The 18,755-nt window shown below is 45.0% G+C and overlaps 1 protein-coding gene and 1 long non-coding RNA gene across 2 annotated transcripts in view; both read left to right on the top strand.

Moving 5' to 3' along the window:
* The window catches only part of LOC147914356 (uncharacterized), a 1,093,764-nt gene that overhangs the window by 65,814 nt on the left and 1,009,195 nt on the right, over positions 1–18,755 (top strand). The gene's annotated exons all lie outside the window — the stretch shown is intronic.
* Positions 9,257–15,477, top strand: LOC101389651 (spermatogenesis-associated protein 31D4-like). The gene is made up of 5 exons (XM_087444429.1): positions 9,257–9,454; positions 10,213–10,258; positions 10,843–10,903; positions 11,187–13,804; positions 13,967–15,477. The coding sequence occupies exons 1-5, from the start codon at positions 9,257–9,259 to the stop codon at positions 15,475–15,477; spliced, it is 4,434 nt and encodes a 1,477-aa protein (XP_087300555.1).

Below are 18,755 nucleotides of genomic sequence, written 5' to 3'. Positions count from 1 at the left end.
TCTTATCTGTAAAATTAGAAAAATATTTCTTCCCTCACAGGATAGTTAAGAAATGAAATGAGAAAGTTTGGGGCACATAGTAAGTAAGTACCCACCAAACATTAGTTCTCTTCCACTTCCTCCCTGTGGTTCCCTCGCCCCCGGAGGGGGTGAAAGTGATCCAAACTACATTGACTCTGAAGGGTGGTCTGGGACCTGCTAAAGGCAGTTCTGTCACAGGTCAGTTTTGCACTGTGTGTGTGTGTATTTGATAAACGTTCATTATGTTTATATGAAAAAGAGGTAAACTCCTAAAATACAACTGATGAAGTTTTTTGAATGATGGCAGATTTTGGGGCCTCTGCTGGAGTCAATGTGCATTTGTGTCTACATCCCAGACCGTCTATACCTGCTCCTCTGGAGGACCACAGTTGCTTATTAGACTAAGCTTCAGTCATCAGGGAATGTTGAAGTTACATTCGGCTTGTTTTATTGCAGAAGGCATGGAGGCATATACTATATTGCCATCAGATTTTCATGAAAAAGCATTACTGTCTCAGTTCTATACAAAGTTCACTTAGGAAAAAATTGCACATTTTGAGACAGTGCTGGATAAAATCTGGTGCTTGTGAAGTCCTTGCCTTCATACTAGAATGTGATTTAGGGCCCTGGAAAGAAAGAAGTCCCATATTGAGTGTCTAAATTATGTTAAAACTGTGCAGACACCAAGTTTCCAAGCCTTCTGAGAGAAAACATACACACACACACGCACATGCACACACACACACACACGCACACAAAAGAAAGGATTGAGGAGAAAAGAAAGAAACCCGCCCTGGCCTCAGTTTCCAATCTGTAAAATGAGAAAGTGAGACTAGCATATTCTCCAAGGTTATTCCAGCTCTGAGTGCAGCAGACCTCTCAGATCCTGTGCCTGTGTTAGCCCTCCGTGGACAGTGAGATTAAAAACACAGGTTGCTCTCCAGAAAAACTTTAAATGCAGAGCTTTAATTAGAAAAAGAATCAGAATACACTTTCAAATTATGTTTTTTTAATTTTATTTTTAATTGTGTTTTTATTGTTTCCATTTTATTTTGAAAGAGAAATGAAAGCCACAGTTTGCCAAACTGCTGCACATGTTTCCTTATCGTGCAACTGCCCTGGCAAGATAACCTAGAACAATTTTCTAAAATGTATTTTTAATGAGAGACTTACATCCCTGAAATTTGTCTTAAACATGTTTTTCCTTCAGATGCCTCCTAGGGCTCTGGAGTTTCCATACCTCACTGTCAAGAGCAGGGCAGAGGAATTCGGCTCAGTTTAGCAGTTACCTTGTGTTAGTCTTGCTCAAAGTTGTTTTTCTCTTAATGGCTTAGGAGAGCCATGCAAATGCTTTGATTCAAGGAATAAAAGTGCCAATGGTGAGGGTAGGTGAATGCCCATGTAATGTTGAACCTATTAAAATGGCCATATCCAAAACTTGTGCAGAGTACATTCTTACAGGGATTCTGAATAAGGGCCGGTCAACGTGGAAGAAAGCATGAGAAAATAGGAGAGCTAAAGTGAGTCAGAGAGTGTCCCTCCTCTCTCCAGACTAGGTCCCATGATAATGATGGACCATGGTTTTGCCCCCTTTCGTGGTGAGAGGGAAAGATCTCCCCAAACTCCCCCGTGTACTTCCAGAATGCTGACTTGCCCCCAGGCTTCACAGTGCAGTATGTACATTAGACCACAGTTTCTCAAACGTCTGTGGTGAAGGACAAGTTTGCTTCCTCCCCACACCCCCACCCACTGTGAACTGATACTTGTGTAAAATACAATACAAATGAATCAGTGGAAAAATGACACACAAAACAAAGACCTGCAATGTACGAGCCTCAATTCTTTTAATATCAGATTTAATTACTCTGTCAAATTGCAATAAAAATTGCTAATCATCCTCAATTTCTATACTTATCTTATTGTAGATGGTAATGAAAATGTGGGAACAGGCACTGGTCCATGGACCACACTTTGAGTAGAACTGACTTAGACGAGGCCAATGGTGTTCTCTGCTTCCCAGTAAGTATCTCAGGGGTGTTCTATGAGCTGAGCTGGTCCCATTCACTTGAATGTTGGGACTGTAGTTGAGAGCACTGGGACAACAAATCTCTGTCTTTCCTGGCTAGTGCCATCTTGGGACCACAAGAGAAGTGACTTGAGAACGAGTTAACACTGAGAAAGCAGAACCAAAGGGTGGCGAGTCAGAAGCTGAATCTACTCCAGTATGTGGAGAAATATCAGCCAATAAACTAAAATTTTTGCTTAAGCCAGAATTCATCCAGTTTTCTATCATCCATAAGAGAAAGAGTCCTATGTGATGTAGTGATTAATTCACATATTTCCCATGAACTCTCAACCAGCTTCTCTTTTGCCAGTCATCTTTCCAAAACACAGATCTGGATATGCCATTCTTCTGGTTATGAAAACATAGCTTCCCATCGCCCTCAATACAAGTTCAAGCTTCTTAAACAGTCATTCAAAGTCTTCCACAATTGAGTCTCCTACTTTTTTGGCCTAATTTCTTGCTACTCTCATCCTCAGGCACTTACCCTATGCTTAGTGTGACTAGACATGTACTTTCGTATATGCTGCAGGTTTGCTCTCGTTCGCTCTGCCTGGATTGCACTTCCTCTTCCCACACACTTTTCTGACTTTCTGGAACTCAAGAATAGAACCTTGAGAACATAAAGTGTTCTTTATTTTTAAATGTTAAACATTATGCATCACCATCACTCCTGCTGATTCAAGGGCTAATTTTGAGAGTGTTGGCTGGAGGGCAAATTGACGCACCCAGATATTTGATAAAAACTGCATTTAGACCCCAAAGATTTCATTTCATAGGGAGTCTAACATGGTTATACTACCAAAATCTCAGAAAGCAACAAGTTTAGAGAAAGTGTAACTAAGTTATTGCAAAAATGAATAAGCAAGAAACAAAAACATACATCCACACCAAAACATGTACACAAATGTTCACAGCAGCTTTATTCATAACAGCCAAAAAGTGGAAGCAACCCAAATGTTCATCATCTGATCAATGTGTAGACAAAATGTGGTATATCCATACAATGGAATGTTATTTACCATGAAAAGAAATGAAGTAATGACACATGTTACAACATAGACAAACCTTGAAAACATTATGCTAAATGAAAGAAGCCAGATACAAAAGGCTACATATTATATGATTCCATTTACATGAAATGTCCAGAATTGAGAAATCTGTAGAGAAAGTAGATTAGTGCTAACCTAGGGCTGGGGGGGAATGAGAAAATTGAAGGGTGAAGGCTAAGGGAACAGAGTTTCTTTGTAGAGTGATGAAAATGTTCTAAAATTGATTGTGGTGATGGATGCACAACATTGTGAATATACTAAAAACCATTGAATTGTACAGTTTTATTTTATTTTACTTATTTATTTTTTATTTTTCATTTATTTATTTTTTGAGGAAGATTGGTCCTGTGCTAACATCTGTTGCCAACCTTCCTCCTTGTTTCTCCCCCAAGCTCTAGTACATAGTTGTGTATCATAGTCGTAGAGTTGTAGCTCCTCTATGGGGGATGCCGCCTCAGCATGGCTTGATGACAGGTGAGTAGGTCTGCGCCCAGGATCTGAACCCGTGAACCCCAGGCGTCCAAAGAGGAGCAGGCAATCTTAACCATTATGCCACCGGTCCTGCCCCAATTGTACACTTTTAATGGGTGAATTGTATGGTATGTGAATTGTGTCTCGATAAAATACTTTTTTTTGTTTTTTTAAAAAAAGAAAGCATAGAGGAGCTTTCTTCATAGTTGCCAAAACTGGGAAGCAAACAAGATGTCCAAGGTGAATGGACAAATAAACTGTGGTACATCCAGATGATGAAATATTATTCAGTACTAAAAAGAAATATTTTCTAGCATATTCTGGAAAAAGCAAAACTCTAGAGACAGTAAAAAGACCAGTGGTTGCCAGGGATTAGTGGGGAGGATAGGATGAATAGGTGGAGCACAGAGGATTTTTAGGGCAGTGAAACTACTCTGTATGATACTACAGTGGTGGATAGCTGTCATTATACATTTGTCCAAACCCCCAGAATGTATGACACCAAGAGTGAGCCCTAATGTAAGCTATGGACTGTGGGTGATAATGATGTGTCAATGTAGTTCATTAATTGTAACAAATGTTCCACTGTGATGGAGGGGTTGATAATGGGGGAGGTTGTGCATGGTGGGGAGTGGGGGCAGGAGGCTTATGGGAACTCTGTATTTTCTGCTCAATTTTGCTGTGAACTTAAAACTGCTCTAAAACATAAAGTCTAAAGAAAGAAGAAGAGGAGGAAGAGGAGGGGGAGGAAGGTGAAGAGGAGGGGGAGGAAGGGGAAGAGGAGGGGGAAAAGGAAGAAGGACGGGGGAGGAGGGGAAGGCGACCTCATAAGGTCCCTCTCACTTGGCACCAACTCTGAAGTTTTCCCTGACCCCTCTCTCCTCTCCCTCTGGGCAGAAGAATTAATTGCTCCTTTATCTGTGCTTTCATTGTGTTCTTATTTCTACTCGTTTTACAGTTCCTATCACTTTTTTACAGTTGTTTGCGGGTCTCACCTCCTGAGCTATGACCTGCCCGAGGGCAGAGGCAATGCCTTATTTTGTTGATATTTCCACTATAAATACTACACAGTAGAGTTCAGTAAAAGTTTGTTGTGTGAATGAATGAAGGACATCATACAGCTACTGTTTTAAATGCAGTTTTAGAGGATTTTGCCCCAGAATCTGTTCTTCTCCAGGCTTTCTGGTATCCTGCAAACAGCTGCCTCCATGTGGCTCATCCCAGGGACAGTGGTCAGGATGTGAGAGGGCTGTCCCTAGAAAATTGAGAACGTATGAAAGTCCTAAACTAATGACTTCTCTCTATTGAGTCTCCTCAGATAGCAGCGTATTCTTCTAGTAGAGCTTGTGGAAAACACTCCTCCTTGGAGACATTGTAACCAAGTGCAGTCTGAAATCCGGGACCAGACTTCTGTGGTGATGTCGGTCAATTGGGAAGATGTCATGGGCTTGTGAGGAGAAGATGTCATTCTCTGCTACCTCTGCCTATTTCAGGTGCTCTGGTGAGAGCTCTATTAGAGGGCTTAGGGGTGAGATATACGTAAAATGTGTGAGGTGTCTTCCTGGAAGGGTGACAATTTAGCTGTTATTCTTCATTTATACCTCACTGAGAGTCACATGAAATATAGTTCTTGAAAGCTGGTTTTAAGAGGACAATAGAGAAAATCTATAAAGACACTGGTCCTGAGAGTGAAAAGGACAAGGTACCTAAGAAGTAATAGAATAACAAATATAGCTTTTCTTTACTTTGCAAATTTGCCAGCATTTAATGGAGAAAGTGAATATTCTTAGCCACACAAGTGCTTTAATTTTAGGACTTGGGCATTCTTTTTATTTTAAGAAGCCATTTATTAATATTGTTTAAAATAGAAGTGTTGAGGATGTAGGGGATTTAGTAGTCATGGCTCTGCTACTCACTTGCTGAATGATCCAGGGAAGTCCCTCACGCTCTCTGAGCTTCAGTTTTACTCATTGATAGAAGGGGCACAATAATACCTGTCCTGCTTACATCCCAGGGGGGTTGTGAAAATCCACTGAGATCGCTGAAGGTAAAATACTTTATAAATTAGACACATAAGTTTATTATTTGTAGTTGATGTTAGTGGAGGAAGGCTAAGTGCCATGAACCTCTCCTACTAAACACCAATGGAGTTTATTTTTGGTGGTACAAAAAGAAAAAAAAACAAAAATGTTGTATCTTTAGTATCTTGTCCTTGGTCAGAAAAGGAATCTTACTAGCATTTGGGGAAAAGCCTTTTTATTGAAACTTCTGGTAGGTTTTAATTTAAGGCACACAATGTATAAGGATATCTAGCCAACACATGCCCTTTTAAAGGAGAAAAGCTGTTGTGTGACCATCTTTGTTAATTTGTGTCAGAATCTGGAGAGGGGAGACCAGCAGGGATGCCTTTCTGAGGAGCCTGGTGTGTCTGAGCAGGTGTCACCCACAGTATCTGTCCCTTCTCTGACCTCTTCCAGAGATTCCTTGGCAGTTCACGAATGTGTCAGGGCCTCTCCTGTGCAGTCGTGTGACTCTTGACCTGTGCAGGGCTTTTCCCTAAAACTGCACCATGAGGTCCTTAAGGACAGAGACCACAACCTACAGGTACTTGTGTCTCCTGGTTTCCAGCAGTAAATATTATTAAATGAAAACCTGGCTGAGGCTGCATATCAAGGCGAGGAGGAAGTGGCGCCTGGTGGCAGATTTTATCCTCCAGGCAGGGTACCTGTTCCTGCATAATTGAAAGGAGACTCTGCTGGAGTGAAGGCTGCCTCACCCTTTCACAGGAGATCAGGTAACAGTGCTGGGCCGTGGGCGTCAGAGCAAGGGGATCACAGTTTAAGAAAGACATGAGAAATCAGGAGACAGGTCAGAGGACAGCTGTCATGAAGATAAGGAGTTTACAAAAGAAGATGTAGGAAAAGAGGAGGGAAATACTAGGATTATTTAGACCTGACAAGAGGATCCTGAAAAAAGTGTGACAGGTAGTTGATTTTTGAACATGTGTGGGGATGATCATATGGAGCAGAGCTTCTCAGCCTGTTTTCGTGGCAAGGCACTCTTAGGAAAAGATTGTATTTACAGGGCCCACAAGGACAATCAGACGAGGCTGCTCAAGACTAGATTCTGCCCTAGGCTTTGACACTCCAAGGTCCCACCCTGCCACCAGAGGGCTGAGGGGATCAACAGCTTAGCACAGTGTAACCTATCCCAGCCTTTGGGGAGTATACGGACTGAATGTGTCCCCTCCAACTCATATCGGAACCCTAACCCCAATGTGATGGTATTAGGAGATGGGGCCTTTGGGAGGTGATTCAGTCATGAGGGTGGAGCCCTCGTGAATGGGATTAGTGCCCTTATAACAGAGACTTCACAGAGCTCCCTCACCCTCTTTTTCCACCAGTGAGGTTGCAGGGAGAAGGCAGCTGTCTGTAAACAAGGAAGCAGGCCTTGCCAGACACTAAATCTGCCGGTGCCTTGATCTTGGACTTCCCGGCCTCCAGAACTGTGAGAAATAAATATTTCTGGTGTAAGCCACACAGTCTATGGTATTTTTGTTATAGTGGCCTCCACTAACTAAGACAGAGATTTGTACACATTAGGAAATTGATATAGAAGGCAGGGACTGTCTGTGTTTTAGGTAGAGTAAGAAAAAGTAGGGTCAAAATAAAAAATGAAAGATTGAAATAAAAGGAGATAACAATTTATTCTTGGATTTAAAAATACTGGATTGTGTCGACACAAAATAACAAATAACCATTCTATAAATAAGAGAAATAAGGTGAGTTTTACTTGAGCCAGAGTGAGGGTTATAACCCTGGAAGGCTTTTTCCAGAAAGGAAGAAAGTGTTCTGCAGAAGCATGGTTTTTAGTAGGGTCCTATATCTTTTTAGAACAAAGAACATATGCTAAATACACTCAGGGTACATTTTCATCAAAGTTTCAAAGAGGTGTTCATTTGCAAATTAGCAGGTCAACATGACCCTGATGTCAGGAAATATCAGGAAATAACAAAATTTCTGAATTTTAGGAGTACTAATATGGGCGTTACCAATAGGATGTTACCAATAGGGCGTAGGAGGGGAAGTATGCATTATCTTAAGCGTGTATTCTTGACTTGAATGGTTAAAGCAGATGCACAATGTATGTTTGAGAGGCCATAAGTCAGACTTTTTGAGTTCAAGTCAAATCAATTTTGAACCTAAATAGTTATCCCATGTACCTCAAGGTGAAAATCTCTTGTCATTTGGTTTGTCAGAGGATTTGTGAGTGTGTGTGTGTGTCTGTATAGCATGTCCTGAAAGTCTTTATACAGTTTAAGCTTCACTAACTTCAGAAAAACAAGTGTTGCTGACTTGCTCCCAACATCACTTGAAGGTTTAATTATTCACATTTATTTTATAAATATATTTTATTTATCTAGTTTTGTGATGTTAAATGACAAATTATTCATTTAATGATCTGAGTCAGCCTCTCTGAAGATGTTAAATGCTGACTGAAACAAAAACTAAAATTTGCTGTTCAATATTCACAAAACTAAATAAACGTAGAAGAACTTTAAGTTCTGTATCTAGGTTCATGTAAGGCAAAAACATTCTATAAAAAAGATGGATTTGAGGATGAATATGTTCCTGAGTGTAAATGTCTGGGTACAGGCAAAAATTCCAGGTTGTATTTCAGACTTTCAAGGGAGCAGAATTGGTGAGACCCAAGTCAAGTTCTCCAGAGTAAAGGGGGACCCAGGTAATATCTAGGCTACACATGGAACAAGCAGTAAATTTTATCAAGTAAATATATGATGTAATGAAAGGGTGGAGATGGAAAATATTACGACAGGCAGTGTAACCGCGGGCCCTCCAGGACCAGTTCAACTGACTCTATCTCTTATCAACAGAGTGATCAAGAATTGTCTTTCTGAAAATCTGCAAAGTCACATAGCCAGAGCATGCACAAAAGAAGAAATCTTGACCTGAAATGACTTTGAAACTAAGGATTCTCCTTCCCACGGAACCCGAGGACTGGGACATGACCAGAACTTGAAAGTCAGACTCTTATCAGAAGTGAGGGGTCCCTCATTCAGGAAGATTAGGTGTTAAAATTCCTTCCCCACCTCATCAAAAATGTTTAGAACACTATCATAAAAGTTTAGAACCTCATCATAAATGTTTAGAACCCTGTGATAAATGTTTAAAACCTTACTATAAATGCTTGAAGCCCACCAAAGAAAACTTGTCCCACTAGCATTTCTGTGTGTCAGCCTGTTCTCCCTAAACTCTTAAATTTTGGCCCAAATCCTGAATCAGGGAGGCAGATCTGAGGGCACACGCCCCCTGTTCTCCTGCAGATTGATCTTGCAGAATAAAGCTGATCTCTTTTCCCAAAGGCTGATACCGTAGTTAATTGGCTGTTTTTGTGCGTTGGGCAAGAGAACCCCAATTTTCTGCGGTAACAGCAGGGCAGAGAGACCTAGAGATCTGCCAGGCTGGTGGGTGGGGGAGGGGCTGTGGGCACACCTCTTCATGCTGTCCCCTCCCTCACACTGTGAAACCCTTTGTGACTCTTCAATGCTCTGTGATGCAGGCCTGGGACTATAGTCTAGTGCCTGCACTCTCAGAGCTCAGTTGCCTTAGGCAGCCTTGCGATTCAGACAATGCAGTTCAATCAATGGAATGTTCTCTCATTTCTGAATAGCCCCTTTGAGTCCTGTCTGAGCTTCGGCTCAATGTTCTTGAATACTGACCCCAACCTCACCTTCCTGTGTGGGTTGGGGTTGCTCCTTCTGTTCCTGTGCTACCTGGTGGGGATTCCAACTTTACCAACCTTCTGGAAAACCAAAGTCTTCCAAAAGGTAAGGATCCCTGGGCAAGCCCCCAACAGGGACTCTTTATTGTTGTTTCCATTTCTATTGCTACATTTTAAAATGAGTTTGGTTGGCTCAGAGAGACACCCAAGATGGGAAGTCTCAGTAGAGGACAGAACATCATCCTTCCAGGGGAATGGGCTGGGCAGGGCTAGGGGCTCAGCTGGGAGTGTTTCACCTAGAAGCTCACAGACCATCTGGATATGGTGGAGGATTCCTGGATAAAATCCCAAACAGTGATTTCGTGGCCCCAGATTGGGTTATTTAGAGAGTTTGGGATCTCTGCAGGAGAATAGAGTTCCCAGCACTTGATCATGGGTCACATTCCCATGTCAGATGACACTTGACCAAGACTCCCTTTGTGTTAGTAGATCAGGAGAGCAGAGCTGAGCCTTTGAGAGCCTTTGAGCCAAGGCTGGAGCCCGAGCTCTGTCCCAGGACACAGGGTCCTATCTGAGGTGGCACAGATGTGGGTGTTGGCCTCAGAGTCTATGCCCTCCTTGAGCAGAGGACTTCTGACTGAGAATATCAAGTGTGGACCTCATAGACAAAAATCTTTCTTTGAGCTTTTCAAAGAAGGAAAAATCGAAATATTCTATCATCTTTAAAAATTAATGAAAGGAAGGAACACAAAGTTCTAGTAATTAAAATAGAGAGTCATGTTATTCTTGCATAATGGATATCTGAGTTTCCTAGAGAAGGGAGAGAAATGAGCTCCAGCCCCTCATTCTTCTTTTTGTTCTCAGCGTCAGGGCAGAGCCAAGAGGAGAAGGAAAGGTGGAACATCGAGAGGTAGGGTTCTGCCTATTCCACCTGAGCTGTCCAAGGGTGACCCTTCCTGTCCTTTCCATGAGGTCTCAGGTCCATGATCTCTGAAGATGTCCAGTTACTAGATACTGTCCCTCTCAGAAAACAGGGGCCTCAGAGGAGAGGCTCATGGGAAGGCAGTCAGAACCCGAGACACTTCTCAGATTCCTGCTCCGCCCCTCCCTGGGCATGAAGCAGTGACGGACGTGGGCAATGGGTGTCACCCAATAGGTGGCCACGTGAGATGTCGAGAGTCAGAACTTCTGCCTCCTGACCTCGTGAAAGTACTTTGACTTCCTGGATGATCACATTCCTCTCTGAGGTCACCATTGACCTCTGTGCTTCAGGTGGTGGTTTTTGCGCTTCACACGGGATAATGTATGTGAAAGTACTTTATAAACGAAGCAACATACACACCTTGCTAATATTATCATTGACTATTTGACCTAATCTACTGATTCTTGGGGCTTTCAGAGTCTAATATCTCAAGGGTCTCCTATAAAGGGACTCCTGTATAACACCTGTGTTTCTACCCACTTCCTCCATAACCCACTCTCCTGGTTTCCCAGGTTGGAGACATTACCAGAGGGAAACAGAGGAGAAAAAGAGGCTGATTTCTATTATGAAAAGGTAACTAGTCTTTCCCTTTCTTTCCTGATCTCTCTTTAGCATGTTCTGAGCAATTCCAGGGATTCAGTGCAGCCTGCCCTAGTCATGGGAGGGGGTAGCCATAGGAACGGGTATGTGAATGAAGGCCTTGGGGGGAGGGCTCTTGAGTGTATTGTGAAGTCATGGATGTGGAGCAATGTGAAGGGGCAGCAGGCTTCAGGTGGCCCCTCCCCTGCCAGGCCAGCAGGTCCTCCTTTACTACTTCCTGGCCTGGCTGCAGCTTTGTACCTCCTGTCTCTCACAGCCTCCCAGGCCAGCATCATAATACCACCCACATTCGTCAACTGTTATGTCCAGACTCCTTCTGGGAGGTGTGTAATAGCACAACTGCGGAGGTCAATCGGCTGCTATTCCTGGAGGACCTAGAAGATGATACTCTTTCTGTGTCCTCTTTGGCTTCCACAGCTTCTGTGACTGAGTCATTGTTCACTGCATCCTCTGCCTTTTCAGAAGTCCCTCCAGGAGACCTAATACCAGATCTTCTGCATGAGCCTTCCCCACCGCCGCCCTCCACTCTCTTACCTAACCCAATGACACGCTTAGCTGACTTTCTTTCATCCTTACCACCGGGTCACTCTCTGCCACCAGAGCCTTTTCCTCCCTTGGATTCCAAATTCCCAGCAGACCATTCCACCTGCCAGGCCTTTGCCTTTTCCCCTCTCCCACCACATGACACTCAGACAGTGGATCCTGTTCTCCAACCAAAGGCTACTTTGTCTCTGCATACCATCTTCTCTGTTGACTCAGAACTTGCCCAAGATGTCAGCCTCTTACTAAATTTGTCCCAGACAATGAATCCCACTGATTCATTGGCTTGTCATCACATACCGCCAGCCCTGTCTGTTTCACCACCACCAGACCACCCTTCAACTGTGAGTCAATCTAAATTAATTTCCACCTTATTGAAGACTGTCCAGGAGAACTCATCTCCAGATAGCCCTGGTGGGTTGTCCACTTGCGTCCCAACAATCAAAGGCACTGACCATTCAAGCCTGTCAGTTTCAGAATTTTCCTCATGGCAAGCTCGTGCTAAAGACTTGTTTCCTTCCATCTTGGCACAATGTGATGTCAATCAAGAGTTTCTTGCCCCCGATTCCTCAGAGGCCTTTTTTGGGGGAGACCCTGCAACCAACCTTGTAGAACCTGGTAATCTCTCGTTTCTCAGCCCTGATGTCCTGGCACTCCTGGAGAGACAAGTCCAAAAGAGGAGTGATTTCCTGATGTGGGAGGAAAAGAAGAGGGTTTCTTTTCCAAAAGAACTTAGGCCAGACTACCAATTAAATTCTTCAGGGAAAATGTTAGAGGGAATTGCTGATAAGCACGACTTGGCAGTCTCCCTTCCTTTTTGCAGCAGCAAAGGCAAACCAAAGGAGCTGCATGTGCACCAGCAGCCCCCATATCCTAAGACCTCAGAAGATCATTTACAGCAAAAACATATCCAGCTTTTCTGGGGTCTTCCATCTCTGCACAGTGAGTCCTTGCCCTCTGTTGACCATGTCTCAGGTGACTGTTCCTCAATCTTTATTTTCACTGCAATCTTTAATGCCTCCACAGGCCAAGAATTCCCAGTACTTTCCCATCCCATACCCCTGTCCTTGCCTGAGATCCAGCCTCAATCCTTGCCTCAAACCCTGCCCCAATCCCAGCCCCTACCTGTCACTCAGGTTCAGCCCCAGGCCCACCTTCAATCCCCACTCCCAGTCCTACCATCTGGTCCTCTACCCAAGACTGAGATCTGTGGAGTGTGTTTCCACAGACCTCAGAATGAACCAGAGTCTCTCATCATATCTGAAATGCAACACCTGGAATGGAACGTGTTGCAGAAGCAACAGGAAAGTTTGTGGGGTTTACCCTCTGTGGTCCAAAGATCTCAGGAGGAATTTTGTCCTTCGGTTCCCAACTCTCCTTACCTCCGGGCCTCCAAGGCCCATGTTTCAGTCTCCATCCTTCCTAGAGAGTTTCCTCTCAGTGATGAACTTCGGAAGAAACTAGAGCATCACCTTCGAAAGAGGCTCATCCAACACCGGTGGGGCCTGCCCCGCAGGATCCACGAGTCTCTGTCACTGATGATGCCTCCAACCAATTTTGCAGAGATGCCTGAGTTGGAGAGTGATCATGGCCTCTCATGGGTCTCTGTGAACAAAAATCTAAATGTTGGATTGAGCCATCCTGGAAGCTTCCACGAGAGGGGCTCAGAAATGCTTCATCTAGAGAAGGACGTGGGGAAGGATCAGGGACATACTTCAGAGAATGGCCCAAAAGCTCTTTTGTTGAGTGGCCCAGAGAGGTCTTCAGATAAGGATCTGGGGTGTGACTCTGAGAAAGACCTAAATAGTCACATGGCAAGTCTATCAGGGAAAAATTCAAGGGCCTCAGCGGGGAGTCTACGTCACAAACAACTCGAAAATGTCCTGAAAGTACATTTGAGCAAGAAGTTTGAGGAAATCAACGAGGGCCGGCTCCCTGGGACTGTGCATAGTTCATGGCATGCTATCAAGCAGACACTGCTGCTTTCTGACAAATCCCACACCCAAATAAAACAGAGAAGTCTGCCACCATCACTGGGTGGGGACCACTCCCTGGATACCTCCCAGGAGCTTTCCTTCATTGATTCCAGTGCACAACAGATGCTGGAAGCCCATATTAAAATGTTTCGTATGAGGCTGCTGTGGGGCCTTCCCCGCAGGGTCCTTGAATCCATAGAGATCTTTAAATTGAAAGATGCCGCATCCCAGTCCTTGTCCCGTTCCCACTTTTCTTCCTCAACCAACCTTATTTCTGATGGGGACTCCAAGTCTGGGGGCTTCAAGCCCCTTAGAGGAAGCTCTAAATCTCTTCATGGAGACAAAGTGGGAACAACAAATTTAGCCCCTGTCCTAGATCATCCTCTCCCAGCCACCTCACCTGTGGGCAAGAAAGGACAGGGGACCCCAAGACAATCACCCTCTGGTATCAACCAAGAGCTTGCAGAGGATGTTCAGAGAAGTAAGGGTGCCACACAGACCCTTCTTCCTGTCACACAAGGCATCACAGGCAAAGCAAGTCAGAGACAGACTCGACTATGTAACAAATGCCCCCCAACTCTGCCTGCAAGGCGAGCTGGGGCTGGACATGAGCCAGAGGAGAAGAGAGTGAGTTCCAGGGGTGGAGTAGAAACACAACAGGCCAAAAAGATGGAGAAGTCAGAACCTTTCTCCGAGCTCAACACGTCGAGGGAGATATTCAGGGCCAAGGAGCTCGATGCTCTTCAATCAAAAACTGGTGACACCTTGACAACCAGCAAGCCAGGAAGCTCCCAAATGATAAATGTGAATGAGAGTAAAGTAGAAACTACTGAGACCACTGAAAGCCCCCCACCAAGAAGACCAGTTCCCAGAGATCCTAAATCATCAGACCTTAAAGAACAGCTGTTGAGCGAATTAAAATCTAAACTGGAGAAGAGGAAGCAGAGCCAGGCCCAAGGCCAACGCACTGACAGGCCCCTTCCCTCAGAGAGCTTGACTTACAAGGCCTCACTGACTCATGCCCCGGGTGTCTGCAGCCAGGACGCGGGAGCTTCCCAGGTGCTGCATGTCCATTTGGAGGACAGAGGAATTGGTGTGGAGCAGCGGCAGGAGCCCTGGCTCCCTAAGCATGTCTTAAGGTGGAGCCAGGATAAGAATTTCCCACCAACTGCAGAGAGAGTGAGCACTCCGGGCCCCAAAGCAGAAGAGTGTGGTGGAGGGGACACAGGGTTGGGGACATCCCAACCTAGAAGGAAGAGTTTCCCTAATCAGGACGTGGCACTACAGGAGACGCTTGGGAGCAAGCCTTCCCAGACCCCATCAGAGAAGGGACAGCCTCCTCCTGAGAGCCTCTTCAGGAAAAAAATGAATCACTTTTTGCAATGGCTTCATCCTACGATAAAATGCAAAAGGCAAGAGAATTCCCAGGAAAAGGGCAGCCCCATTTCATCTGAGCAGAGCAGAGGCCTAGTTAAAAGGAGAGCTGCCGTTACTGGGATGACCACAGCTCAGAAGATCATGACAGATGCTGGGAAGTCCCCAGAGGAGAAACTGGGGCGTTGGCATGTGATAGATACCACCTGTCCTCGAGAGCCCCTTCCCTCCCCAAGGAAGTTTGAGAAAACTCAGCAGAAGGCAGCAGTGCAGGCCCGGGCAGAACCCATCCAGGGCCATCCTTCCAGCTACAGGGCTCCCTCCTGTAAAGTGACAAACACCAAGTCCTGCCACCAGGAAGCTGTCTTTGCTGGCCAGAGTTATCCAAGTGTTAGATGGAGCAGAGACGAGGACAGACACCCCGAGAAAGTTGTGGCCTTTAAGGACCAGCTACTGTGTCAGAAGCATCCCTCATCCGTGCCCCGCAGGGAGCCTGTGCCCCATCCAGGCCCCACCTGCAGGCGTCAAGCCAACCAGGGACCTCCGGCCACTCTCACCACTGCTGAAGGCACTGTGCTCAGAGATCCGTCTCTGCTATTTCAACAGAAAATGCTTCTCCAGAATTTCCAGAGAGGAAAATTTCCTACCCCAAAATAATTCCTTTCTTGTGGGGAATATTGATTCTCCCCAATAAATGATTCTCTAATAATAGTGATGTCTTTTCTGTGTACTGTGTTGGGTGCATGGATTTCAGGTAACTCAGGGCTTGTGCTTCGGGAAAGGAAGGAGCTGGTTCAGCTCTTACTAATTGCTTCCTTTGGCTTCTAAAATGTCACCAGTCCCCTGGAGCTCTTGACGAGAAACAGGTATCATGTGCCCCCAAAGCCCATTTCCTCCCTGATGAATTTGAGATGGGCTCTGTCTCCTGATTCTTAACTTAGCCTTAACGAAAATGTAGAGCAGCCCACAGCTTCCCCTCACTGAATGCTTCCCCTCCCTTCAGAATGGTAGGGAAGACAGGTCTTCTATATCTGAAGAGGGTCAAGGACAGGTAGATTTCTCAGAAAATAACAATGAGGAAGAAACAGTGGCTTCATCATGATTTAGAAGTCACTGACCAGAGGACCCCACAGGTGGGTGAACCCTGAATAGGAGTGTTTGGGCGATATTGCTGCAGTGGATCCTGGGCTGGTGGGGGAGGAACTAAGAACAGCATAGATGCTGCTTAAAAATCCATCATGTGCGTCATGGTAATGTGTTGGGGAAGCATACTTTAGACTTGGCACTGAGGTTTCCCTACTGGAAAGGCAGCTGGGGGAAGTGGTTCCCCTCCCTGGGTATTTCTTCATACTGTCAACTGATGACATTTTGTTGCAGAGCAAAAGTATCACTCAGCTGCCAGTGGTAGCAATGTTGACCAGGCAGCCACCTGCCTCCCAGGGGAAAATGAAGCTGAGAGTAAGGAAAAGATGCCTTAGAGGGAGTGAGGAGGGAAGAAAAAATGAAGAGAGGAAAGAATGGCCTTGCTGGTGGAACAAAACTTTATGCCTCATCCCCTTATTGTGACCCTGTCCTGCTCCCCCTCTTCCTCAACCTGATCCAGGCTCCACCTCCTTGAGGCTGATTGGAGCACTGCACAGCACACTGATGCCTTGTACCAAAAATGCACCAGGTTGTTCTTTGAGTACTAAACAATATCTGCAGGGTTGTTGTCAGGCATGGCATCACCCTCTTAGGGTACAATGATCTTGGTGCCCTCCTTCCATCCCTGCTTGAAGGAAATACACAGGATCTTGCCCTTAGTGTGTAAGGTTCACCTATCAGCATGGTGGTGCCATCTTTGATATCCACGGCCTTGGTGGAGCCATGGTAGGTCTCTCCCAGAACACCTGCAGCTCAGGAACCAGAGGTGAGTCTTAGACTATGCAGCAGGTTGCAGATACTTGGGGAGCTCACCACGGACTGCACAGTTACCCACCCTTACAGTAGGGGTCTGGAGGGAAGGCAACTCCACTTATACAGACTGGGACTCAAACATGGGGTGAGTGTCCTAGAGGGCACTTGAGGTAGTTGTTCCAGGAAGACTTGTGAATGCTGAGTGTTAAAAAACAAAACAAAACCGATATCTACCATAGCCCTTTCTCACTCGCACATTTGTATTTTCTTGTCCAAAGTTACGCCATTAACCCTAAAATGTCTGAAGCTTAGGGTCAAAGAATGCAGATTCAGTTGAGGCCCTGGGAGGGACAAAAGATGGGAAGGGGCCCAGGGCAGAGAACCTGAAGAGGTGAGGAGGCCATGGAGCTCTCTAACATCCATATGCATGGACCAGCCAATAGCCCAGTTTCTACATCCTCTTATCTTTTACTTCCATTCCAGTGCAGTTACTGCCGCACACTCCAGAGCTTATTACCAGGAACGCTTCTGCCATCTGGATTAACACAATCTGAGATTCCACCCTCTGGCCTCATCCATGATTCTTCCGGTTTATATGACCCTTGCTAATTTTTTAACTCCAGGCCATTCATTTTTCCACTTACTCCTCGTCTATCCACCAAGCTCTTGTCTTCATTTCCCCCCTCTCCAAGGTAGACTTGATGGTCGATCAGGTAACTAACATTTAAAAAGCTCTACTACAAACGGGCCCCATCCAATCCCCTTTAATCCTTCCTGTCTGGAAAAATCCCATCTCTCTGCCTTTTCCAGGAACGGCTTCCTATAAGTAACTGATCACTATTGAATTAAATCTCACAATCAAGTGTACTGGTGCCATGATAACTTTAGCCGCAGCACTACCTGGAAATCATTCATTCGTTCCACAATTAATTATCCCATGCTTACTAACACGTGAACAAAGCAAACGGAGCTTAGGTCACTGTTTCCTTAGTCCATTCTCTCCGATGCTACCCAAACATATTTCAAATCTCCTTCACTTTCCTCAAACTCAGGCCGTCTCCACTTGCTCAGCAGATGTGCTGGACCACCGTTCATAGAGGAGCTAGAAGCCATGAGATGGGAACCTTCCATCAAAACTTTTACGAAAACACTTTCCCATTCCTCCTTTCCTTCTTTCCTGTTATATGAAAAGAGGTTTCTTCCTAACCTCAAAGGAATTGCACTTCCTGAAATGTCCTTATTGAGAGACCTAAACCCTCATCTTGATGGACTGAGCCCCTCTTGCCAGGCATCGTCTCACCCCCTCCCTCTCCTTATGAGGCACCCGACTTCTTTTATTTTTTTAAGCTGTCTATCACAGAAACGTTTAAACACGCACAAGAGTAGTGTGACTTCCCACATACCCCTCACTCAGCTTTCACAGATGTCATCTGGCACGTGTGATACGGCCCATCTCCCACACTATGGTTAAAGGGCAAAAGCCCATTGGATCATCCTGCCATCCGTCTCCCAGACGTATGCTTTGTGCCCCTGTCATAACTCTCACACTTCTTTGATATTTACCACCTGTGGAGCACACTGATCCACAGCAGATGGACACAGCATCGGTGATGAAAAGCATTGAGCTTTAGAGGCTTCGGCCATCAGTTCTGCTCTGCCCTGTAGTCAAGCCTGAGGAGTCATCTGAGTGGATTCCTCCCTCAACCCCACACAGAAAGTAACCTTACTGAGCAAATGCAGTGCGGTGTTGCAGTCCCTTAATCACACAGTAACTATAGCAAGCAAAGAATATAGAAGTAGAAAACTGTACATGTTGATAAGGACTTGACATCACTATGTAAGTGTTTTCAAATATGTAGAAGAAAATCTTTTCTTGTCATACATTTACAATGAGCTATTGTGTTTCGAGTTAAACACAGTAGATCAAACACACTGCTTTATCTCCTCTCCTTCACGAAATGCCACTAAAAGTAAAAGATTAGATGAAAAGATGCTCAACATCATTAGTCACCTGGGAAATGCAAATCAAAACCACTAGG

The sequence above is a fragment of the Ceratotherium simum genome, chromosome 20 (assembly GCF_057802395.1).
Source record: "Ceratotherium simum simum isolate JZ-2026a chromosome 20, ASM5780239v1, whole genome shotgun sequence".
Lineage (NCBI taxonomy): Eukaryota > Metazoa > Chordata > Mammalia > Perissodactyla > Rhinocerotidae > Ceratotherium > Ceratotherium simum.
This window is presented reverse-complemented; position numbering and strand designations above follow the sequence as displayed.

Coding starts and splice junctions, on each gene's coding strand:
- LOC101389651 (XM_087444429.1), top strand. CDS start 9,257: ATGCAGTTCAATCAATGGAATGTTCTCTCATTTCTGAATAGCCCCTTT. Junction 9,455..10,212: donor AAACCAAAGTCTTCCAAAAG/GTAAGGATCCCT, acceptor TTTTGTTCTCAG/CGTCAGGGCAGAGCCAAGAG. Junction 10,904..11,186: donor CTGATTTCTATTATGAAAAG/GTAACTAGTCTT, acceptor TGTCTCTCACAG/CCTCCCAGGCCAGCATCATA.